At 44.5% G+C, this 27,305-nt stretch overlaps 1 protein-coding gene across 6 annotated transcripts in view; it reads right to left on the bottom strand.

Moving 5' to 3' along the window:
• PRKG1 (protein kinase cGMP-dependent 1) overlaps nt 1-27,305 on the bottom strand; it is a 1,423,135-nt gene that overhangs the window by 1,226,281 nt on the left and 169,549 nt on the right. Inside the window, exon 1 of one of the 6 annotated variants that reach the window (XM_075612925.1) lies at nt 15,990-17,283. The exons of 2 other annotated variants lie outside the window; for them this stretch is intronic. In XM_075612925.1, coding sequence (XP_075469040.1) covers nt 15,990-16,297 — 308 coding nt within the window. In that variant the 5' untranslated portion in view covers nt 16,298-17,283. Of the gene's footprint in view, nt 1-15,989; nt 17,284-27,305 lie in introns of those variants that run through there. 3 more of the 6 variants (XM_075612927.1, XM_075612926.1, XM_075612929.1) reach the window with 3 other exon arrangements.

Raw genomic sequence — 27,305 nt, 5'->3', positions numbered from 1 at the left:
TTATTAAAACCCAACCATCGATATATGCAAAGATGGTCTGAGGAATTAGGCCTTTCAATAGACTCGGAAGATTGGGAGGAGATCTGGGAGCAGGCCCCTAAAACATCAATTTGCACAACAATAAAAGAGAACATATATAAAATCCTATTTCAGTGGTACCTGACTCCCGCTAGGCTGAGCCAGATCTACCCCGGCGCAGTTGACCTGTGCTGGCGTGGATGTGGTCAAAAGGGGGACATGGCCCACATTTGGTGGTCATGTCCGGAGATACAGAGATTCTGGACCATGATCCAGAGGCTCATACACGAAGTTACGGGACTATCCCTACCCTTGGACCCATTGACCCTGGTGCTGAACAAACCAATCGAAGATCTCCCCCCACCAATGTCCAGACTAGTAACGGCCATATTGACGGCGGCCAGGTGCTCCATAGCAGCCGCTTGGAAGCAGACCAAAGCCCCCTCTAGAACTACTGTCACCAGAAGAATCAACGAAGTTATGACGATGGAGAAATTGTCCGCCTTGCTCCAAATACCTGGGACCCCTGGCTAACAAAATAAGCTCAACCGAACCAAGTCGCGGAGGCAGGAGTGCACCACCCCCCCCCCCTCCCTTTCACCCCCCCCCCCCGGATCCCGGGGAGGAGAGGATGTCACAGAATCCCCTGGTCATCTCCCCCCCCCCCTCCCTTGGGTCCCCCCCCCCTCCACCCATGTAAGTCTTCTTCCTTCCCCTCCCCTCTCTCCCTCCCCTCTATATCCCCCCCACCCAAGAAAATGGAAAATGTTATATGGTCACGCACAGAATGTAAAAAGCACCACTGTCATGGGATCATGACACCCTTGTATGTACTGCATTACCTGATTGTGCCCAATAAAAAAATTGATACAAAAAAAAAAAAAACTGCTGCTTTGGGGTTTTACATCAGGAACTGAGCTCTGGCACTTTTCTTTAGAAATTAACATGAAACTATGTATTGTTTATGAACCTATTATTAAATATGCAGAAATATTGGCTTATTATTATTATTATCCTTTTATGCTATTTGTTACTTATTTAAAGTTGCATTACTTACTATCGTTTAGATATATTGTACAGTCAATTTATGTTTCTTTGGTTATGGTTTTAACAAAATCATCTGTTTACTACATAAAGAGTCTGTTCACAACATTTTGGGGCTACTTCGCCCCATTGTCAAACATCAATACATCCCCTATCTGAAGTCATATCCCTCTTGCTATACTAAGTATCTCATCAATCAATAAAGAAGAGACTAGATTATTAAGACTTATGTAGCCATGCATAATAATGACTGCATACGTCTTCTCTGTTGGCAGTAAGTCCTGGTATATACAGGCCTGCCCACAGTAGTTATGGAGGTTTTCCCTCACACCCAAGTGTGGTGCCCTGTGTAAGGATGGGAGTGGCTGTATGCTCTGAGTCCCTGGATAGTGACCTCAGAGATGCGCCTGCCCCCTGGAGTATAAAGGGCACAACACTGACAGTTAGTTTGGTTCGGAGCAGAGTTGGTGAAGAAATAGTAACCCGAGAGGAAGTAACACTTTTGTGACCCTAGTGCAGTAACTAGCGGCAGCAGAGTGATAGATTAAGTTTGTCTACGCCACACTGTGTCCAGGGACCTGGCACAGCAGTGATCTCCCTAGGAGAAAGGGAATCCCACTTCAGTACGGGAGGGCGTACCTGGCAAAGGGACATCACGAAGAGATGTGCGGCTAGAGCTGGCAGCTGCATGGGGCAGTCTGCTACATCCCTGTATGCAATAAAGATGTCCTTGAGAAAAAGAACCCCACTGTGTGAGTGTGAGATTACTCAACAGTGGATGGCACCAAGAAGGAGTTCCTCACCAGGACCATCTCCCTGCGGAAGCACAGATCCTGATGAGGTGGAGGCGCTGCACATGATGTAAGTTGGACTCGTACCCACTACCTCAGCTACCTGTCCTGATGACATCCCCTATAACACCAAGCGGGAGACTCAAGAGTCCTGTTACTTGCAGGTGCACCACCACACACGCCTTGTAATGGGGGACTGGTTAGACTACACGGGCCAATATGAGATTGGGTGGGTCAGGCCAGAGGGAGCACCCGTTACAATTGGAGGCGCTGCTGAGATACCTGTCAACAGGACAGGCTTTTGCTAGGCACACAGTAGGAATTAAGGAAAGTGTCTGCTGCCACTTTGTGCTTGAGGGACGGAGCCAGGGGTAGTCAGGGAGATGTTGGATATGCATGCCGCAAAGACGCCTTGGGATCCGTTAGGGGTTAGTGAGTCTGGAGCCGGGGGCTATTGCTGTTCTAGTCGCCTTGAGGTAGCGCTAGCGGGGGACGCCTGAAGGGGTAAACTGGTAACTGAGAGCAGGAATTCTGGAAGGGTCCGCACTAGGCTAGCCAAAAGTAGGTCGACGCCCAAAGTGCTGCATGGAAGAGCCAGAGTACTCTAGTCCCCATTCCAGATCACTTACCAAGGAGCACAGACTGGAGGAACGTGTTACGGTAGACACAGGAAGGGTGAGCCTAGCCTGAGGTAGTGCACACACGAGTCAGATCTACGTTAGGTACACAAGGTGGTGCACAAGGCATGTTTATTGTGCAGATGTGGTAGCTGCCCCGCAGAGCGGAGCTCCACGTACAGAGAATCGGTGTTCAACGATCACGAGAGACCTGTCGGAATGGAGGATCTGTACGGAACAGAAGGTCCAGGATGGCAGGGTGAGCGAACCGTCAGAATGGAGGATCTGTACAGAACAGAAGGTCCAGGATGGCGGAGAGAGAGAACCACGAGAATGGAGGATCTGCATAGAGCAGAAGGTCCAGGATTGCGGTCATGTGAAGAACAGACTACAGAAGAGACTTTTGTGAGTTTGTTATGGAATGGCGTGAAAGCCGTGGCTGCGCCGTGTTTGTCGTGTTTTTGTTCTCGGGATGATACCCCTGAGAGTAATGAGCAGGACAGTGTGCTTAGATGGGAGGAACGAAATGGACTTTGTTATACCCCAATTAACAAACAGCCAGACGCTGCCTTCAGTGAAAGAAAGGACAATGCTAATCAAAATGGCGGTTCCCGCTTCCCCGGGACGCCGCGTGGGCATGCTGCAAAAAGTCTTGCAACTTTGCAGTTTGCTAAATGTTGGCCAGGATTGGCGCCAACGCGGAAACTCCACCCCGCTGAGGAGTTTGGCGCGAAAGCTGGAGCCGCGCCCTCATGGACTATGACTCACTCCGCACCTGTGCTGGGTCAGCCTACAAATCTACGAGACATCCCCCTAGTTTCAACCAGGGGGAGTGGTTTGCGGTCTCACCGGATGTCGCAAGAGGAAATGGGAGGAAGGGTGACTATATCAGCCCATGCCTTTCAGTTGCGAAGAGCCATTGATCAGTATCGACCTCTGAGCAGAGTACCTCCGCTGATAAAAATGGCTGAAGCTGTTGATAAAGTGGACCAAGGTCCTGTGATTTCCACGCATCCTTATTCGGCTCCAGGAGGCTTCCTGGTGATTTGGGTAAAGGGTGTGGAGACTGTGGCGTGTCTCTGCCTGCAGTGCAGACTGCCGGGCGGAGCTGTGGGCAGCGAAGCCCGATGCCCCCACTGTGGACTGCAGTACATGTGGCCCATGACCACATTCGTACCGGTGCAATCTACGGGAATGACCGGAAATGTACCGGTGGCGACAGAAGAGCAGCCGGGAGCTCTCTGGAACAAGAGGGCCAGTCCCGCAGAGTCGGAGCCATCATTGGTGCTTCCGATAGAGAAACTCAGCCATCGGAGAGGTGATCACCGAGGAGCCCATCGCCGGTCTCCTACTGGGATGCCTCGGCCGAACTGCAAGCTGGAATCCTCGGACGAGGAATGTGCAAGGCTGGCGAGTAAGACAGTCATCAGACGGGACTGTCATACCATTGGTACGCCATGGAGGGATGAAATTCCTCGTGGTGTGGAGACGCGGAATCGAATGTCTCCCGTACCGCGACCATCCGATCGCCGGAGTCCCACTGCCGTGGTGACTAGTGGATCGGACGGAGGCAGATCTACACCTACCCTGCACGGGACTAAGACACGGTGTCTGTCGCAGGCCCAGGAGGTGGAAGATCCAGAGGAGCGAGTCCAGAGCCAGACTGGATCGCGTGGCAGAATGGCGTTGGAGGAGATCCTTGTGGAGGAAGAGATTCCGCTTGGGAATCCATCGCAAGATGGCGTCGCAGCACGTGCGTGTGAGGAAGTGGTGCCGGAGAACCAGGGAGGCCCCGAGTGGGAGATGGTGCCGCCTCTGCGATCGAGCAGCGGGAAGCGATCCCCTATTATCCAGGGGAATGGACGTTTGAACTGCAACCCCAGAAGCTCCGCTGTTGAGAATAAAGATGGACTTTGTGGCGACGTCAAGACAGGTATCGCTGGAGAGCAGGTCGAAACCCTGTCAGTACCTATTGTTCGGTCCCGTCCCCACACCCCGTCCACACCCAAGGTTAGTCCTACGGCCCTTGCTAAAGCCCCTGTACCCGTCCCTATCCTATTTGGATCTAGTTCCAGTTTAGGGTTGTCCGGGGAGTCACGGGGTCCTTTTGATGATCGGACTGGGAGCCTGGACTTGGGTACGTCGGATGATGGGTCGGAGGGAGGAGGGAGCATGTCCCGACAAGTGTCGGTGTCGAGTGATTGTCCTAGCGGGATGAGTATTACGGTTAGGAATACCTCTCACCGTAAGGGAGTTAATACCAGATCTGAGGGTACATCTGGAGTGTCTTCTGGTGGGCCTGATGAGGAGTCCCTAGAAGAAAATGCAGATTCTAGCTCTGAGGAACGGAAGGAGACTAGGTGGTGGGCCCCCTTGTATGAGGGGTATGTCTCGTGGCTTGACCGCACCCGCTTTATTTTAGAGAGAGAGGGGGTGGTTGATCACTGGTGGGCTGCCGGGGATTTTGATGATGAATCCTACCTTAGGGCTCTAAGGGTACAATGGGACCGTATACAGGCAGGCCTAATTATTCCTAAGGGGTCCGCAGGGTTAGATGATCCGGTGGAGACACATGAGCCCCTATCATGGGTGTTGCCCGGGAAGGCTGGTCAAACCAGTTTAACTAGGGCTTGCAGAGCGGAGCGAGCTATCATTGCCAAGTACAGGAAGTCCCATGGGCTTGATTACCCCTATGTCCCTGAACCTCTAATGACAGAGATAGAGGAGAATAGGGAGAGATGGCTCAAGAATGATATTCAGTATTATATCATTGAGAGAGGGGGAGCCATTAAAGGTATACAGGCCGAGCAGAGGGTAGCTCAACTGATGCGGGTCTGGAAGATTGGGCGCAGTGTACATATGCACAAGGTGGTGTACTGTAATGAAAGAGGAGTACCACGGGAATACAGTGTGACTGTGCATGATGCCGCGGGGCGAGAGGTAAAGAAGCCAGATCCTCGGCATTACTATTGAGTGTCCAATAGAGTGGTCTGTTGTTTCTTTTGCGCTCCCTGCTGGTCAGTGAGTGTACTGAGCGTTCATTATTATGTTATGTAATGATGTTGCTGTGTTATTTGTGTGTTCTTTTGCAGTGTTTCCTGGCGCAAGGTACACCAAATTTAGGTCCCAGCCGGGACGGTGGGTATTCACCAGGGGGAGTATGTAGCCATGCATAATAATGACTGCATACGTCTTCTCTGTTGGCAGTAAGTCCTGGTATATACAGGCCTGCCCACAGTAGTTATGGAGGTTTTCCCTCACACCCAAGTGTGGTGCCCTGTGTAAGGATGGGAGTGGCTGTATGCTCTGAGTCCCTGGATAGTGACCTCAGAGATGCGCCTGCCCCCTGGAGTATAAAGGGCACAACACTGACAGTTAGTTTGGTTCGGAGCAGAGTTGGTGAAGAAATAGTAACCCGAGAGGAAGTAACACTTTTGTGACCCTAGTGCAGTAACTAGCGGCAGCAGAGTGATAGATTAAGTTTGTCTACGCCACACTGTGTCCAGGGACCTGGCACAGCAGTGATCTCCCTAGGAGAAAGGGAATCCCACTTCAGTACGGGAGGGCGTACCTGGCAAAGGGACATCACGAAGAGATGTGCGGCTAGAGCTGGCAGCTGCATGGGGCAGTCTGCTACATCCCTGTATGCAATAAAGATGTCCTTGAGAAAAAGAACCCCACTGTGTGAGTGTGAGATTACTCAACAGTGGATGGCACCAAGAAGGAGTTCCTCACCAGGACCATCTCCCTGCGGAAGCACAGATCCTGATGAGGTGGAGGCGCTGCACATGATGTAAGTTGGACTCGTACCCACAACCTCAGCTACCTGTCCTGATGACATCCCCTATAACACCAAGCGGGAGACTCAAGAGTCCTGTTACTTGCAGGTGCACCACCACACACGCCTTGTAATGGGGGACTGGTTAGACTACACGGGCCAATATGAGATTGGGTGGGTCAGGCCAGAGGGAGCACCCGTTACACTTAGAAAAGGAAATAGACAAGGAGAATTTCAAATAGCATTTCTCAGTGTCGTGCAGTAGAAGGGCTTATTTGTCATTACCCAGAATCCCTGGCTGCAATGGAAGCGCTGTGTGAGTATGGTGTAAGGCAGGTTTGGGAACCTGTCTGAGGAGTGAATGTGTGCAGGGTCGGTGCAACCACTAGGTGATTTAGGCGGTCGCCTAGGGGGGCGGTAAATGTTTGGGGGCAGTGGAGGGTCAGGCGGGTGATGGCAATGGCATGACTTGCGGGAGGCCGGGAGCAGAGGTGAAAGCTTGCACGGAGGAGGAAGGTGGAGCCTGTGCCGCAGGTTAGCGGAGGCAACAAGTGAGAAATTCCAGTGCCCGTGAGGACCTCCACAGGTAAGGAATTCCAGTTAAGGAATTTTAACTGGGAGGGAGGGGGCGAAGGTGGATGAAGAGGGCATGAGAGGATGAAGCGGGGTGAGAGAATTAAGGGTGGACGAGAGAGGATGAAGGGGGGTGAGAGAGGATGAAGGGGGGACGCACGGCTGAAGGATCGCCCAGGGCGCCAAATACCAATGCACCGGCCCTGAATGTACTCATGAGTGTTCTTTACCGTTACTGTACGTGGAGAGTTTTTGCAATATTTTTACTCACCGTAACTTACTGTATTTGTGTTTCTGGTTTGCAGCTACGACCAGCGTTATAATGTGAGGCCAGTACCCATCCTCACACAGATAAGACCCAAAAGGTCGGAACAGCTGTCTGAGTAGGTCTGCTGTACATGCATTTAACTAGAGATGGGTGAATGTTTTTTGCGGATTTGGATTATGCCTCGGATCGGCCGGTTCTTTTGGTCCGAGGATTTCCGCGAATCAGTCTCAAAAAGGGCGAATCGTCTTTTCCGGATTTATTTTTTTATCACTGACAATCTAATCCACGGATTCCGTAATCTTCTGGTGGATATTAAGAATCGAATCCACGGATTCAGCAATCCGCTGGTGGATTTTAACAATCTAATCTGTGGATTTAGAGCTGCATCCGTGGATTCTTAAAATCCCCCAGCAGATTGCTGAATCCACGGATTAGATTGTTAAAATCAACATGCGGATTATATCCAATGGTGGTTTTGAACGAATCCCCACGGATGGAAACTAGAACAATCCGTGGATGGATTTTACACCGCGGAATGGATTTTGAATGGAAAGCTCTTGAAATCCCGCAAAATGGATTTTGACAGTTTTTGACAGTTTTGTCCATCTCTACATGTAGCCCAGACTTTGCTGTAAAATCTATGTAAAACCGCATGCATGAACTTAAAGCAGCAATCCTCCTCGGAAGCCTATATGAGTTCAACTTAACTTTTTAATATATTTTTTTTAAATCTCAAGTGTATGAGGTTATCCTGGTAACCTCTAGTCTGCTCTAGGCTCTGGAGAGAATTTCATTTTAACCTCCCGGACACTAAATGTCAAATACTCATAAATGATGCATCGGGTGTAAAAAACAAAAACAACTTCAGAAAGGGCATGAAGTGATTTCTTAAAGTTAGGGGGAAACAAAACGCAAAAAAAACAAACAAAACAGTGATCAGCCATGAAATGTCACTCACTGCCATACTATGCCTCCATACTGTTCATTAGAGGTGGACAGTTTGTCATTTATTTTGAGGGTCGCCGAAAACAGAAGAAAGCAGGGACAGTTGTCCCAGGTCCGGAGATCCCAGAAGAAGGACCTGTCTAACCGGGATAATTGCCCCACCATTCTCCCCAGTTCAATCACCATTTACCAGTCAAAAATGTAGTCCTGTGCCCCGTTTATTTTTTTAATTAAATTAAAAGGAGATTAAGTTATTATAGTGAGTAATGTAGCAGTGGGAGTTACTGATCCCTAATTAACTGCTCCTTTACAACATAATTGAAAGCCACAATTCATGCTAATTAATGCCCCTTGTATATCTGATTTAAAAAAGTATTCAATAAAACGCATACTGCCCGCACTAATATGATACAGTATGGTTAACTCTGCCATTTTGTACTGCAATGGCTACTAAGAAATGAATGGTATCCCTTGGACTTGTACGTTTTAAAGTAGACACCGTAAATTCTTGTATTGTTGAGAAAACATTTTTTAATTTAAGTTGCTACATGTGAACTAAACATTGTGCCATCAAAGTTGGGACAGCTATCTGTCTGTTAGCAAAACTGCATATTTTTCTTTAGAACCAACTTCCTCTTTTAATGAATATCCGTGTTCCTCTGGGCGCCATTCCTACGTCTACTTTCCTTCGTGTGCGATTTTCCAAAAATATTTTCATCATTTCGGCAGGGGGAGTGAGGGGGGGTTGAAAAAAAACTTTGCATTGGCACTCATCATCAGGAGGTAATATTCATCAGAAGTATTTTCAATTATATTAAACATTTCGTTTCCCATATAAAGTGTTGTTTTTTTGCCCAACTCAGCCCTGGGAAATTATGATTCATTAAAAAAAAATAAGTCTATTGGAAACAATTAGTAATGTCTAACCATTTATCAAAGAGCTTGCAGCTACAGTAAAAAAAAATAAAAAGACAGACAGATACGTTGGCAGTATGATGTGCGGGCCCCTCTCTTGCTTTCCAACATGAAAATAATTTAATTTGGCCTAGATAAGGAAGAGATTTGGTTTTTGGGAGTCAGTATGCCGACTTCATTTCCACACTCCCTCTTAGTGCTATCCTGGTTCCCACGTTCGCAGCTGAGTTGTTAATTACCAAGTTTAAAAGTGACATGCAAATGTTTGCAGGGAACTGAAATCTCTGCAGTGGTTTGTTTGGGTGGCAGATAGATGTGGCAGTTATGCTTCATTTTTTTTTCACTTTTACTGACTGTTGCAAATTCAACGCAGCCTCCCCCTGCACAGCTGAACTCAGCCATTTCCCTTAAATGGGCAAAATATTGCTTTGGAAAACTTTAGCTCCCTGGAGACATACCATTGAGCAGAGCCTAGCGAGACCTGACGGCAGAGAATAAACTTGCATTGCAGGAACAGAAAAGTACTCCGCACAAAATAGAGCATGATTGTGATGCTGTATAATACCCTGAAAACTATCTGTTGCCTCCTGAGCCCAAATCATTTCAAGGGCATAAATGGAATGGATGATTGGTGGAGGGAAAACAACAAGGGAAGCACAAGTCACGTCGGCGAAAACCGCTGGCTGACTTAAAATGCTAAATGTCTCTCTTTTTTATACAGATTATTAGTAAAGCTGACTTTTATATTCATCTGAGGCACGTAGACTTTTTTCCTGATATCGTCACTGCAATGATTTTGTACAGTATCAGTCTAGCAAGGAATCGCATATTAACTGCTTCAGTCCCTATGGACATACAGTGCCTCTTATTACGTACGCTCTACATTATGAGGATTTGCTCCTTTTCTAGAGGGTATCCGTGATCACCTCCCTTGGGAGCCCTCAGGGAAACCAGCAGCAGATAGATGCATGGGAGCTGGCAGTAGGGGTGTGGGGGGTGCTGAGGCCCCCCTGGGTTTGTACATTTTTACATAACGGTAATGAGTGTATGTTACTCATTTTGTATGTACAGCACCCCCAACCAAAAAACGTTCCTGCACTCCTAGAAACATGTTATAAACTCTTCTATTTGCTCTAATAACCACTCCGAAAATTACTAATTGGTTCAATCAAAACACCTCGATGCAAAGACACACAAGCTGAAATTGATGCTCATAACATTACCTTAATCCAGGACTGGCCATCTCCAGTTTTCAAGGGTCACCAACAGGTCAGGCTTTAAGGACATCCCTGCTTCAGCACAGGTGGCTCAATCACTGGCTCGATCCTTGATTGAGCCACCTTTGCTGACGCAGGGATATCCTCAAAAACCTGACCTGTTGGTGGCCCTTGACGACTGGAGTCGGCCACTCCTGCCTTAACCCTTTGAATGCCGGAGGGGCCGCAGTACCAGAGAGCCAGAGCCACTCTGATACATTGCGATCATGTGATCACTCTACGGGAGTGATCACGACTGTGACATCACTCATGACAAGAACGAATCCCATAACATAGTAGACCGTGGAATGCCAGGCCTCGTGACGTGGTAGCTATGTCATGGGGCACGTCACGGGTTACAATTGGAGCATTCATTTTTAACCCTTGATGCATAACCCAGCTGGTCTCAAAAGGCAATTGGTATGCCTGGTGCACTGTGCATTCTCTAAGCATAATCATTTGGGAAAGATGAAAGCGAGACAGTATAGCTTTATATTTCAATGTTGCTTTTAAAGTGGCATTGTAGAATTCATCAAAAATCAATTACTTTTGAATAGCAATACACTTTTATACAAGGGCTTACATCAAGCCTTACCATTTAAGTGACAAGACCATATTTATTAAGATGTGCTGAGGCATAAGGCACCCTACGGCCCATTCAAGCTTAGCACTGTGTAATAAATATGACCCATCTCCTGCCATTCCTCATCCCAGGGGTTTCAGTGACTGTCTTGTGTAGGGGAAAGGTATTAGAATGAGTTAAAGCAGCTGTTGATTTAGTATGGAACATTCTAATTGTGTGATATAAAAACACATAGAATGTCGTTCACTGGTTGTAACCAGTTTTCAAGCTGGAAAATCTTCAGTCCTGTTGACGTCTTATAAAAAGATGTCTACATTTACTTTTTGATGGCATAAACATGCAATTCTTTCTACGCTGCATCCATTTACATCTACAGGAGGTTGTGTTTATAAATTTACTGAGGGAATGCATGGAATTGGAACTACTCTCTGAATTAAGAAGGTTAGGTGGTTATATTGTATGTTGTATGTTAATATTCTCTATCAACGTTAGCGGTCGTTCTGTAATCCAGGATACACAGCCCCAGTGTTCCCGATTAATAGTTATTAAATATGCATGACAATTTCTGAAGCTATATCTCCTTCATTGTGCATTCGTTTAATATGTAGGGTAGTTTCAAAGTCTCCAGGCTGCAAAACTGGCTAAACACTGGGGTAAAAACATATTTATAAATGAAAACACCTATTGGGACCAATTTGACTTTTTCTCTGGTATTTCTAGCCCTGTTTTGCACCTGGAAGATAACCTATGAAACACAGTTATGATTCAAAATGATATTCACAAATATGTTTTTCAAGGTTGACTCTGTTTTAAATATGTGTGTTGTTTGTCTGGAAGATTGAATATATAGGTACTATAGTGGGAGGTACGAAATGAAAGACATAGAAGCCATATCACATAAGTAACACACCGTTTACAAGTCATATAACATTTATTAAACAGGAGGATTTAAAAAAAAATACCAAAAAAGTACTCTAATACTGGATGACTTAGAAAAGGTCTTAAAACTCTCCAAGTCCTCTCAGTTGTCTAATCTGTTCTGCCCCCTCACTATTTCTCTTGTTTAACCCTGGTACGGGTCAAGTCAATAGCAGCTAACTCCCGTTTGGGGTGTGCTAACTCGCAACAGACCATAGTGAATTTGCCACTAAATGGTCGTTTTTTCTCTCTCTTTAACGCTTGCATTTCCAGTTGTGCCTGTGAAGAACTGGAAAACAGTATCAGGCATTAAAGCCGGGACCAGATCATTGAAGTGTTGGACTAGAAGTGTCGTGACATCCTAAGACTTCTGTATCTGTACTTGGGTGTACTATTCACCTATATATTCTATTTATAGACTTGCATTTTTTGTGGTTTCATGTTTATAAAAAAAAACCAGCCAACATGTTTCAAAGGGTTTTCTGTTCCTATTGCACAAACCTTTTTAACACTAGGTCTAACGAGACTCCCCCCCCCCCCCCCCCCATCTCTTTTATCTGGGCTGTATTCTCTCTGCATTCACCACAGTGTCACTGCTTAATACACGAGGACCAATGACCCGATGCCTTCGCCAAAAACAATTTCCTTTCTAATGTCACACAGACTGGGAAACCAGTCCAGAGATAAGTATCAAGAGTTGTAAATAATGCAAGGTAATATGAAAGGAAAAATGGACAAGTAATGTATAAAGATGTCACAAATCTGAAAGTTAATGATATAGTGAATTATACAAATAAATATGGAGATTTCGTATTTAATAGGGAGACGGGGGAGTAAAGAATAATAAAAAAAAAGGTATATGGGATGGTGGAGAGATGAGGGGGGGGGGAAATGAGGGGAATAGACTGTGAGGAATAGCAGCGATCGGTAATCAGAAGATGAATAATAGAACTGTGAGAGGTTCATGTGAATGGGAAGATTAAAGCAAGATGAAAGGGCATAGCAGAGTAGAATACGGGGTTCACCTGACACAACAAAGTAGAATAAAAGCAGACTGGTGTGTCAATACGAGGAGAGGGGTGGCAGTTGAGAAGACGAGAGAGGTGGGAAGGAGGAAAGTAGGAGCGATATGATCACTCCATGCCTGAGAGAGCAACATTCCAATGTTAGACTCCTGTTGCTAGGGAACCATGCAGAACCTCCATTGCTAGGCAGACAGAACAATATATGGTCATGCCGCAAAATCAGCCACAATAGAAACATACATTACTTCCTACTGCCATCCCATGTTAGGGAATCCAAGCCAATTACTCGGGTAAAAAAAAAAAAAAGGCAGTTGTATAATTAAAAGGACATGGAAGTGTGGTTGTGTGTGCTGCATAATGCTATTTGCATAATAACAATTTGTGTGAATGTAATGAGGCTATCTATGTACCCCACAGGGTATAACATGGATGTGAAATAATTACTCATGTATAAAGCATACCACTAAATACTGCAACCTGCATCATTTTTACAAATATATATGTACATGTGTAGGACATGTGAAAAAGGATTTGCAAACACATGTACATATATAAAAATATATAGTTTGACTTAGAATACTTTGGCAAAGAAAAGGTGCTGTCAAAATTGATCAAAGCCAAAGGGAAAACATATATAAATATATTCCACAAATCTAATATATATACTTTTTTTGACATTATTTAGTGATTGACATTGGCAATCCCCAAGGATTTTATAAACTGTCCCTGCTGTTCTGCTTTTATTCTAAAGGATTTTATCACCCTCTCTAGGGAATTTAGTCAACTAACCCACGCTGTGATTATATAAACGGCATTCAGCAATTCAATTCAGCAGTGGCTGGAGATATAATATATATATATATATATATATATATATATATATATATATATATATATATATATATTATATCTATCTATCTGATGAACTGCATTGTGTGCTCGGAAATATTGTGTGTGTGTGTGTGTGTGTGTGTGTGTGTGTGTGTGTGTGTGTGTGTGTGTGTGTGTGTGTGTGTGTGTGTGTGTGTGTGTGTGTGTGTGTGTGTGTGTGTGTGTGTAGGTTTGTCACATCAACCCAGTTTAAAACAAATGGTAAACGTTTTTTGGTATTGCATGAAATGAATGAAAATGAATCTAGCATTGATTCCACTTTATTCTCCTCAGTTTCAGACACATCACGCTAAAAACAGCATCCTGTGCTACCTGTTAACCTGCTGAGAGGTTGAATCTTCCGTTGGCGATATATTGATAGCAAGTGCTCCTATTTTGAGAACTTGCTATCTCTCCATGTGTTCTTTAATATATCCTGCTGTGATTTTTAATAATACAAAGTGAAGGTGACTTGGGAACAGATTTAATGACATGCAAAATAAAACAAGTGAAAAAACAAAACAAAAAAACAAATACTAAGTTTTTGTCAATTGTTTTCTTGTTTCTATCTGAATCAGGCTGTGTACATTTTGCTTGACTAAAGACACATCGAATATTTCATACTTCTGCCCATATGGAACTGAATGAATTGATTTGACTGTGACATCTTCACATGTTTTTCCCTGCTGTTTCCACAGACTCCCCATCCACTACTTAAATACAGACCTAAAATACCCATTTTCCAGTGGCTGTGCTATTATTTCACTCAGACAAGCAATGTAGCCCTCATTGATCTGTGTTACGACTGGGAAACGCAACCAATATAGACAGAATATCCTAAGCACGTGTGCTGCAAGAGTGCTTAGGTTTACAATGAACAGAACCGACTTCTATTAAAAAGAAGCCCTTTGAAAGGAAGTGAGCATGGGATAATATCCAGGTTTAAGGGAAAGCAATGGGCATAGAGTTTTTTTCCTTTTTGCATTATTTATCCACGTTTGGTAGAAACGTGCACTGTACTGTACATATGTATGCCAAATACATGAGAGTTTGCTACATCCTTTAAACAGAACAGTAGACATACTGTAGTGAATGTAATCTGATTAAAAAGGGGTACAAATGAATAGTGTGTATGGATCAATACACAACAAATTCTTTCCCATCTGCTGCACATCATTTGAATTCTCTCTCATCTTTTCATTATTGCTGTGTACAGTTGTTGGACCAAATGCCTCTTGATATATTGGATAATCAAACCAATGAGGCTATGCATGATGGATTTGCTGTTTTTCTTTGATGTTTCCGTCCTTCTCCGTTCATCATTTAAATCTGCATATTTTGTGAATGTGTGCGGGCGTAAAACATGCAAAAAGGGCAGAGGAGTTTCTCATTTAACTTTGAAAGAAATATAATAAACCGCTAATTGAAATATTTACTGTGGGGAAAGTCTATTGTAGAAGTATATTTCTGCCCAAGTGTGAGTATATTCTTTTCATCTTGAAAACTTCCCCTGTATTCTTATAAAAGACTGCCGTAGCCAAGGGCTAACTAGTCACCTGTAGCTGGTAACTAGATGACCACCAATTTAATACTACTGGACGTGTACTGTCGGATTTAAAAGCCTTTTATCAAATGTGATAGGCTACCCAACAGTCATCATCCACTCTCACGGATTTCAATTTTCTGCCTCTCTGGCTCCCACATGTTGCAGTCAGTAAACGCGCATTTTTAAGCACCCTGACAATACTTGAAACCTGAGGCTACTAGGCGACTATCATTGAGAAACTGTATACAGTAGATCAAATCAATTCCAGGGCATGCAGCAAAATGAGCACTACCAGAATAGCAGATCACTCATTCTTGACATGTTACATTATCCCAATAGGACTAAACATTGGCACCACAACGAAATCAGTTTTCACGCTATTAATTAGGTGTTTAGGCTTCTTAGGGTATCTTACTCAGGGTCACAGTAAAGGTCCTAGTAGAGGTAGACAAATCAAGGCACACACAGTAAACTGAATGAGAAGACTTGCACCTGTGTCAGGGAATTAAAGAGTTTGTGAGTACAGTCATGACACACACACAGTAAAACATTGTTGTTTCACATACAGTAATGTAACATAAAAGTCTATATAGTTTCACATACCTTGACATCTGACAACAACACATAGATGAGTGCGGTTACTGTGGTTTTTGGGAAATGTGCACAATAGCCCAACAGAAGTGTTAGTTAACACATTATTTCAGAGGATGAGAACAGAAATGGAAAGCAGAAGGTGCAGGAGCCGTCTATACACAGGTGGATGGACAGAGACAATACAGAGAGCACTCAACTACCAAAGACAGGATGCTACACGGACACAACGCTTAAACCCTGCTGCTTACTGTGGGCTCTTGGGGTAGAAAGGAAGAGTGACCTGGCTGAGATCCTGGATGTCAAAAGCGGTTGGCTCGGCTGAAATAGCCTGCCTCTTGGTCCTCTGTTCCCCCAAGGTGTTGGAGGTCTGTTTCTGAGCCTGCTGGGTTGCCGGTTTGATCACAGAGCGATACTTATCCAGCTCATTTTGCAGCTTCTGGATGAGCTCATCCTTCTGGTCTAACTCCAGCTCCAGCTCATCTATGAGAGCATCCCTCTGCCTAAGCTCCTCTATCTTCTCTTGCAAAGCATATTGCAAGTCCCGCAAAGTGCCCATATTCCCGGCAGGGGCTCCTGCTGCCTTTCCTTCTCCCTTCGTCGTCTTCTCGATCACACTTTCACCCCCACAAGAGGATCAGCTGCTTCCTACTTTCTCCAACTTTGTTTCCTCCTGAAAGGTTTTCGAAGTTATTAGGTCTTAGATAGGTCCCCTATTTACCTTGTAGAAGCTGGAAAGTACTGTAGTCCCTCTTTCGTTCCTAGAGGGAGCTTCCCTGTAAGCCTCTCAGGTCCAGGTTACAGGTCCCCTATGCAACTTTCAGGTCCCTTTACAACTTAGTATCCGGGGGAGAGGTATCCTTTGCACATTACAACCATGGGTACAAAATCCCCCTTCTAGGTCCCTTGGAGTGACTCCCTTTTTACGACCTTGCAAAAAAATATTCTTTAAATCTCACAGATACAGGTATGAGGTCCCCAAACCCCTCTTAAATCCAGAGGTGAGTCCTCTTTCCACCTCTTTGATGCTAGGTAAACGTCGGCTCTGCCCCTTTCACTATCTGAAAAGATATTCCTTTTAGCCTCTTTGAAACCAAATCCCTCTTTGCCCTTTACAGATCCTGGATGGAAGTCCCTTTTCACCTTTCCTGGAGAGAAGTCCTCTTCTTCTGCTAGGTGTCCACCAAGATCAATTGTCTGCATGTGAATACAATGTGCTGGCAACAATCAAAAGCTTAGCCAGGGAAGGTTTGCATGCATGATCTCAAACTACAAAAAAAAAACCCTCCCGCCTGCAGAAACACTACGAATAGAGCGAGCTGGGCTGTTGTTGAGGCTGATTTCGATCTGTCTGCATCAGGCTGGGAAGGAAAGTGAGGGAGAGAAAGATAGGCACAGAGGGAGCACACACACACACACACACACAGAAAGGGGCGTCTGCAGGATGCCGTAGCACATGCACTACTGTACATGTCACTCCTACAGCAGATCACCTCATGTCCCTAACTCCTTCTGTCGTTTTCCCTTTTTATTTCACATCTGATCCCTTGTATTCTGCAAGTGGCTGCTGGTATGCAGTGCATGTGTGATTTCAAACAGGCATGTCTTCTTTCCCTGATCTCTCTTTTATGTTCCGCTTATTTCCCACAGAAATAAACAGTGCACTAAGCAACCCACTGACATTGCTGCGGAATTAAGGTGGAACGTCACATTCCACATCTTTTCAACAGATGACTTATATTTCTGAACCTTCCCATACAAGGAGGGCATTGTGGAATAACTGAGATGATGCTATTCATGCCCAATTTTTCACAAACCTAGTTCACTCTGTTATACTATATCCCCAGTCCTACAGGTGATATACAGGTAGTGGATTGTCATTGAATGTTTGATTTGACAAAAACTGGATGGGCTATTAGATGAAATTCTTGAAGGGGTTAATGTGAACGATGGCAATTAAATTCTGATGACAGAATATAGGTCATCATTATTATCTTTTATTTGTTTGGCACTAACATACTCGGCAGCGCAGAAAAACGGTACTGTTCTGGTCTCATCGTGGTGTGGTCCTGCCTGACCATGCTGCTCATCTTCTTGTCTCATCCTTATTGATCACGTTTGTCTTGATGTGATCTTTGTACAGATCTATAGATCCCCTGCTTCAGCTGCAGTACCCAGTAATATAAGTAAGAATTCCCCAGAAATATACTTTGTAGATTCATGCAAGTGCTGCACACACTGTATCAGACATTTGTGTTTTCTGAGATTGTGCACAATGAAACAGTTATGGGAGGGACAAACTGTGTCCTGACTGCCTCTCATCTTGTTAAAGAAGCATTCGCTCCTAGAAATATATTATATATATATATATATATATATATATATATATACATATATATATACACATATATATATATATATATATATACACATATATATATATATATTTATTTTTTGTAGAAAACTGCAGTAACATAAAAAAAAGGATCTGTTTTTTCCCACGTTGCTTAATAATTGAAAATGTTAAGAAAAAAACAAAAACACATTAGCAGCTCTGCGGGGCAGCGTTTCCTTTGTCTCTCAATTGTTTATCCTTTATTTTCCCTGCATTGTGATTTTATAAAGAGCTGCGCACACTGTTGGTGCTATATAGATACACCGTACATGCTTTAGATATTGCTATGGCAATGTGGGAGAGTCATGGCTCTAACACCCTCCTCTTCTGTTGATGTCACTGCAAGGGGTGTTGCTGAAGCCCCCCCCCCCCCCCCCCCAAAGCTCATGCTCACTCCGAGGCCGGCTCTGCTCTGCGTGGTTGAAAAGAAGCAGCTGCAGCAGTGTTTCCAGCTGGGTTCCTAGGAACGCCTGGGTCCCGCTGGCACGCATAAAGGGTTTGCTGCAAGTTTTAGGTCATTTAAAAATTGTACCAAATACAAAGAATTTACAATGTATCTGATCTCAGGCCTCAGCTATAGTGAAAGCGCCCGCTTCCGCGCGCCTCGGCGCAGCGCACGCTCGCCTGCAGCAGGAGAGATTTCCTGTCCTGCAGACAGAGGCGACACAGAGATGTCGGGGGCGCGTCCGTGACATCACGGAGCAGGTTCGCCTTCATTGGGCGAACTGCTCACGTGACCTGGCCGTCATGCGAAAGGCCAAACTTGTTTGTAGCGCGAAGCGCCGGTCTCACCGTCGAGTATGGGTACGCGCACTATACACACATACATTGTCGTCCTAGTGTTTGTTTTCGGCTACGTAGATCGCACAGTCTCCTGCACTATGGACGCAGCCTCAGGCACGCTATTAGAGAGGGTTGGGGTTCCTTACAAGGCATCTGATCTCAGACACGCTATTAGAGAGGGTTGGGGTTCCTCACAATGCATCTGATGTCAGACACACTATTAGAGAGGGTTGGGGTTCCTTACAATGCATCTGATCTCAGACACTATTAGAGAGGGTTGGGGTTCCTTACAATGCATCTGATCTCAGACACTATTAGAGAGGGTTGGGGTTCCTTACAATGCATCTGATCTCAGACACGCTATTTGAGAGGTTTGGGGTTCCTTACAATGCATCTGATCTCAGACACGCTATTTGAGAGGTTTGGGGTTCGTTACAATGCATCTGATCTCAGACATGCTATTAGAGAGGGTTGGGGTTCCTTACAATGCATCTGATCTCAGACGCACTATTAGAGAGGGTTGGGGTTCCTTACAATGCATCTGATGTTAGACGCGCTATTAGAGAGAGATGGGGTTCTGCAGCATTTCACAAAATTACTATAGAGTTCCTTAACTCTGACTTCCTTTACACCAATAATTACTTAGGTCATATGTTTGTTATGCATATAAATGCATTGTGTTTACTTAATATATAATTCTTTTTATAAAAGTGAAATAGCTATGTTGTCAAATATAATGCATTTGCAGAAACTATTAACCCCTTTTCAGTGCAATACGTTGCAGACCCTTCTAGCAGCGAAAGAGTTAAAAAGATACAAATAGAAAAAAGTTGCTAGACTATCTGGGATAGTAATGCTGTTTATTTTCCTTTCCTTAGACAATATAATTAAAAAACAGTGCTATACAAAAGTTGTGTGTGTGTGTGTGTGTGTGTGTGTGTGTGTGTGTGTGTGTGTGTGTGTGTGTGTGTGTGTGTGTGTGTGTGTGTGTGTGTGTGTGTGTGTGTGTGTGTGTGTATTATTTACATTCATAAAAATATTCCTTTAAACTTCTTCGCCTTGTGCAGGTGTGTTGCAATTACGGATTCCAGGTGTCCGGTTATAACCGGGCAGCCCGGTATTTTATCCCTGTGTCTGGTATAAAATGAACGGTAATACTGGACATCTATGTGTCCGGTATCACCTCTCTCCGAACGTAGGGTGGCTACGGGGGGCCCGGCGGCCGCTCACAGCAGTTGCCGCTGGGCACGGCTCTCCCGCTGCTGCAGGCTTGTCCCTCACTTGCTGTCCCACGCCGAGGTGTCTGATACTGACGCGCGTCGGGTCTCTCTGATGTCAGTGCTGGAAGTCAGCTGGGCTCAGCTTCAGGTGCGCGCCGGCGTGAGAGGGAGGCCCAGCGCGCGGCAGCATGAGACACCTCAGGCGTGGGACAGACAGTGAGGGACAAGCCTGCAGCGGGGGAGAACCGGGCCCAGTGGCAACTGCTCTGACCGGCAGCCACGGCCCGACCTAAGCTAAGTCTGAATTGTATATGTATGGGGGGTGTATTTTTTATATATATTGAGGGGGGGGGTGTCATATCTTTTACTATTGTGTTCTTTATTTTTGGAGAAGCCATCTGACAACCCTACTTGCGATTGTGTTTGGTGTGTGTTTAATTAGGTCTGTGCTTGTATAAGAATTATTATTATTTCATTACTATCGTTTATTTGTAAAGCGCCAACATATTCCGCAGCGCGGTACAATGGGGTGGGGGGGGGGTGGGGGTACAGAGATTTGATATTGACGTAAACAGAGATGCTTACAAATAAGGACAAACTGAAACAAAGAGTTAATGAGGGAAAGAGGGTAAGAATGTGTGTGTGAGTGCTTGGGAGATAATGTGTGTGTGTGAGTGCTTGGGAGATAGTGTGTGTGTGTGCGTGCTTGGGAGATAATGTGTGTGTGTGAGTGCTTGGGAGATAATGTGTGTGTGTGAGTGCTTGGGAGATAGTGTGTGTGTGTGCGTGCTTGGGAGATAATGTGTGTGTGTGAGTGCTTGGGAGATAATGTGTGTGTGTGTGTGTGTGTGAGTGCTTGGGAGATAATGTGTGTGTGTGAGTGCTTGGGAGATAATGTGTGTGTGTGAGTGCTTGGGAGATAATGTGTGTGTGTGAGTGCTTGGGAGATAATGTGTGTGTGTGAGTGCTTGGGAGATAATGTGTGTGTGTGTGTGTGTGTGTGAGTGCTTGGGAGATAGTGTGTGTGTGTGAGTGCTTGGGAGATAGTGTGTGTGTGTGAGTGCTTGGGAGATAGTGTGTGTGTGTGAGTGCTTGGGAGATAGTGTGTGTGTGTGAGTGCTTGGGAGATAATGTGTGCGTGTGAGTGCTTGCAAGTACATATACAAATACATATATCAATATATGTATATAGATACATCTATATCTATTTACATATAAAGCCAAACAAGACTTGTATGGGTTTCTAAATCATACTACAAATAAAATTCACACACATGAACGCAATTTATGTATTGTATAAAAGCAATCTGCATTGGAATTTGAAAACCTGTATGGACAACACCATACATAGTAGATGAGGTTGAAAAAAGACAGATATCTTTTATATCCTTTATACTTTATCCTATATCTATACTTACTTATTGATCCAGAGGAAGGCAAACAAAAAAACCCAGTGTCGTATCATCCAATGACATCTCATAAGGGGAAAAATAAATTCCTTCCTGACTCCAAGAATTGGCAATCGGATTACTCCCTGGATCAACATCCTTCCCATGTTTACTTATTTGGTATATCCCTGTATGCCTTTCCTTTCTACAAAGATGTCCAACCTTTTTTTGAACAAATCTATTGTATCTGCCATCACAGTCTCCATGGGTAATGAATTCCACATTTTAACTGCCCTTACTGTAAAGAACCCTTTCCTTTGTTGCTGGTGAAATCTCCTTTCCTCCACCCTTAAGGGATGAATAGTTCTTTGAAAGCTCCTTGTACTGTCCCCGAATATATTTGTATATAGTTATCATATCCCCTCTTAGACGCCTCTTTTCTAATGTAAAAAATCTAATTTAGCTAGCCTCTCCTCATAAATTAGATTGTCCATCCCCTTTATTCATTTGGTGGCTCTTCTCTGCACCGTCTTTAGTTCCATAATGTCTTTTCTAAGGAGCGGTGCCCAAAATTGTACTCCATATTCAAGGTGTGGTCTTACTAATGCTTTATAATTATGTTGACTTCCCTTCCATCCATTGCCCGTTTGATGCAAGATAAGTTCTTGTTTGCCTTTGGGCACTATTGCTAAGCCTGCTGTCTACAAGCACTCCTAAATCCTTCTCCATCAAGGATTCCCCCAATTGATCCCTATTTCATATGAAAAGTCACCTGTTTATTCTTACTTACCAAATGCATAACCTTACATTTATCTGTATTAAACCTCATCTACCATTTACCTGCCCACGTTTCCAGTCTCTCCAAGTCCTTCTGGAGAGAAATTCCATCCTGCTCTGATGCTACTACCTTACACAATTTAGTATCATCAGCAAAGATGGAGACTTTGCTCTCGATGCCAACCTCAAAGTCATTAATAAACAAGTTAAAAAGCAGGGGTCCCAGTACCGATCCCTGAAGTACTCCACTCATGACCTTAGCCCAACCCGAAAAAGTTCCATTTATGACAATCCTCTGTTGTCTGTCCTTCAACCAGTTTTCAATCCAAGTGCATATATTTTTACGGCGTCCAATTTGCTTTATTTTGTACACCAACCTCGTGTGGAACCATATCAAAAGCCTTTTCAAAATCTAAGTAAACCTGCATTACCCTGGTCTAAATTCCTACTTACCTCCAATACATATATACTTATATTATTTTATGCACATACTATTAGAAATGCAAAACTGAAATACACATTACAAAGAAAATAATAATATATATATATATATATATATATATATATATATATATATATATATATACATATATATATACATATATATGTATATATATATATATATATATATATATATATATATATATATATATATATATATATAAATATATATCGGCAATACGATACCGGATGAGCGAATATCAGAGGCAGCACTCCACGAGGTAGTCAAAAAAGAGTTGTATTTAGTAAGACATCAAATCCTATATATATATATATATGTGTAACCCCCCTCCTAAAGGGTTACTAACTTGTATGGAAGTGGCTGTTCGCAAACAAGCCATAGGTTTTAGGTCACGAAAGAAAAGACCCGTCAGGATTGCCGTTGACTCAAGAGTAATCGGATTGATACCAAAGATGGTTCCGAAGCAACAAGGGGGGCCAGGTCCCATATTTACTCAGAGCAACTAAGTTCAAGTACCTTCATTGCAGTGTTAAGATTGGGCACTGATGGGAGAACTGTATTCATGTATGTCTATTATAAACACAGCGTTATTAATATGTGTATGAGCGGTTCCTGTACTTGGGGACACAAATAAAAGGCTCTTGTACTGTACTATAAAATTCCTGGTGCCCATTATTCTATAACCTTGCTACCTCATCGCCCAGCCGCCTGAATCCAGCCCGAGTCAAGGTGACTCATGCCGAGTAGCCGTACCATACACTCTGTGTAATCCCCCTAGGATCCCGGCAGGTACAGGAGGGTAACATACATACGGTCAGAGACCATCCAAAAACAATTTACTCAGTGGATCTCAGTCTCAGACCACATCCTATATCAAAAACAATATGTACTGTATAGATATATAGATATATACTGGATAAGGAATATCACTTGTGAGCACATTCACATGTCTTAGACAGGTCTGCAACCCTGTCTTTCAACCATTACCACGTAGCATACAGTGCTCCAACTGCAGTAAGGGATTCTGGGAAATTACATGCAAATGAGCATACAATGTGTCACCTTTTTCCTGGAATATCCATTCACATGGAGCCCATATAAGCAAATGCAATGCTGTTCACACAGCTTTTAAGCACAGCATGGGATTATGCAAAGCCAGAAAACCACCCACAGACATGTTTCAACTTCAATGGGTCTCATCAGTGTGAGGTTGGTTTATACTTGCTTAGCTATTTTCTAGCCTCGGTAGGTTTACCATATACATTTTAAGTTATGGTGGGTGAAAAAGGCAACAAACAACCTCCACCGTTAGATATACAGTATATATAGATATATATTCCCATTAACTGAACTATATAAGGAAATAGAGGTAACCAATCAGACTAGAAGTTAGTGGATGACAATATTCATAATAACTGAACACAATGAGCCAATGTTGAAAACATGGCTCAGTAAATATCCAATCCCCTAACACCTAGTCCAAGCTAAAATTACCTATTGGCACCCTCATGGAAATAATCCTAGATCAGCCATCTGACATGATTACCCTGAATACATAACATCATAGACCCTTCTATACAGAAGAGCAAAGATGTCAATATTATGGATGGCACAAGCAAGCAATGATTTATGTCACATTTGTTTTTTCCCCACAAGTGCTTCTTAAGACTATATTCTTTTGAGAAAAGAAGCACTATATATTACTAGTTCAATACCGTGACATCTAACAGGTCTGTTTACCAATATAATCCTGCTTAAATTGCTTTTTTTCCTGCAATCATGAAAAAGGATCACCCACTGAACTTCATTTAATTCATGGACTATTTAACTTTAATATTGAAAATTCTAAATAGGTTTATATGTGCTAAACCAGGTTTTATAAAGAAGAATTTCATAAACTAAAAACAACGATAAATATGTACTCTCTATTGCGCAAGATATAATAATGTCCTGGGGTACAATATTATAAAAGATTCCATTGGTAATATATATATATACAGTCCTCGACAAATGTGGATTTGTCAGTTGCCCGGTCGCGACTGCATTTACCCCCTGGCGAGGTGTTTCGGCGGGGTGCTAAGGCGGCATTTTCCTCCGACCGGATGTGACGTCATGACGCTACACGGTAATTGCTCTGCACTGGACACTTTCTGCATCTCTTGGACGATTGAACTAGAACTCCCGTCACGCTCATGGTCGTTGCTTCTTGCCGCTGCCCCTCAGTGACGTGTATAATCCCTTCCCCTGTTCGCGCGAGGACCCTGCCCACCATTTTTTACCGCAGCATGCGCCGGAGCTTTCTCCCGAGCTGTGCCCGGCCCGCCCACCAATACCGGGGGGGACCCACCTAGACTGGTCACACACTCTCAACCAATTCTTAGTAGGAATTATTTCATTTTTTAAAAAGTGGGCGGGGCTTGGGGCGGGGCTAGGTGGCGGGGCTTGGGGCGGGGCTTGGGGCGGGGCTAGGTGGCGGGGCTTGGGGCGGGGCTTGGGGCGGGGCTAGGTGGCGAGTAGATTTTTGGGTGATTTGTCACTGCTGTTTGAATCCTACCGGGGTCTGCCTGTCTGTAATAGACGCGCAGAAAGAGATAGGCTGAATCAGTCACTCTAACTGCGCGACTCCTACAGGCGATCGCGGGGGTTTTATTCAAATTCTAACACCACAGTATTTTAGCAGGGGGTCTCTGGAGCTGAACCGAATTGATTTCAGATCCGGAGACCCCCTGCTTCCTGAGATAAAGGCCCCGTTATGGGGTGCCGGTAATTACCGTAACTCTCCATCTACACACACCGCCATACTCACTGCAGCTCTCCATCTACACACACTCATACTCACTGCAGCTCTCCATCTACACACACTCATACTCACTGCAGCTCTCCATCTACACACACCGCCATACTCACTGCAGCTCTCCATCTACACACACTCATACTCACTGCAGCTCTCCATCTACACACACTCATACTCACTGCAGCTCTCCATCTACACACACTAATGCTCACTGCAGCTTTCCATCTACACACACTCTCATACTCACTGCAGCTCTCCATCTACCCACACTAATACTCACTGCAGCTTTCCATCTACTCACACTCTCATACTCACTGCAGCTCCCAATCTACACACTCTCATACTCACGCCAGCTCTCCACCAACACACACTCATACTCACTGCAGCTCTCCAACACACACTCATACTTACTGCAGCTCTCCATCAACATACACTCATATTAACTGTAGCTCTCCATCTACACACACTCTCATACTCACTGCATCTCTCCATCAACACACACTCATACTCACTGTAACTCTCCACCTATACACACTCATACTCACTGCAACTTTCCATCGACACACTCTCATACTCACTGCAGCTCTCCGCTTACACACACTCATACTCACTGCAGCTCTCCACCTACACACACATTCATACTCACTGCAGATCTCCATCTACACACACTATCACTCTCACTGCAGATCTCCATCTACACACACTCATACTCACTGCAGCTCTCCATCTAAACACACTCATACTCACTGCAGCTCTCCACCTACACAAACTATCACTCTCTCTCACTGTAGCTCTCCATCTACACACACACATACTCATTGCAGCTCTCCATCGACACACTCTCACTCTCACTGCAGCTCTCCATCTACACACACTCATACTCACTGCAGCTCTCCATCTACACACACTCACACTCACTGCAGCTCTCCATCTACACACACTCATACTCACTGCAGCCCTCCATCTACACAAACTATCACTCTCACTCTCACTGTAGCTCTCCATCGACACACTCTCACTCTCACTGCAGCTCTCCATCTACACACACTCATACTCACTGCAGCTCTCCATCTACACACACTCACACTCACTGCAGCTCTCCATCTACACACACTCATACTCACTGCAGCCCTCCATCTACACAAACTATCACTCTCACTCTCACTGTAGCTCTCCATCTACACACACTCACTCTCACTGCAGCTCTCCACCTACACACACTCATACTCACGCCAGCTCTCCACATACACACACTCATACTCACTACAGCTCCCAATCTACACAGACTCATACTCACTGCAGCTCCCAATCTACACAGACTCATGCTCACTGCAGCTCTCCATCTATACACACACACACACTCATTGCAGCTCTCCACCTACATACACTCACACTCACTGCAGCTCTCCATCTACACACTCTCACTGCAGCTCTCCACCTACACACACTCTCACTGCAGCTCTCCATCTACACACACACATACTCATACTCACTGCAGCTCCCAATCTACACACCCTCATACTCACGCCAGCTCTCCACCTACACACACACTCATACTCCCTGCAGCTCTCCGTCTACACACTCTCATACTCACGGCAGCTCTCCATCTACACACTCATACTCACTGCAGCTCTCCATCTACTCACACTCATACTCACGGCATCTTTCCATCTACAAACACTAATATTCACTTCAGCTCCCAATCTACACACTAATACTTACTGCAGCTCTCCAACTACACACACTC

This window comes from Ascaphus truei, chromosome 8 (assembly GCF_040206685.1).
Source record: "Ascaphus truei isolate aAscTru1 chromosome 8, aAscTru1.hap1, whole genome shotgun sequence".
In the NCBI taxonomy this organism is placed as follows: domain Eukaryota; kingdom Metazoa; phylum Chordata; class Amphibia; order Anura; family Ascaphidae; genus Ascaphus; species Ascaphus truei.
Note: the sequence above shows the minus strand (reverse complement) of the source record. Positions and strands in the feature narration are given on the sequence as shown.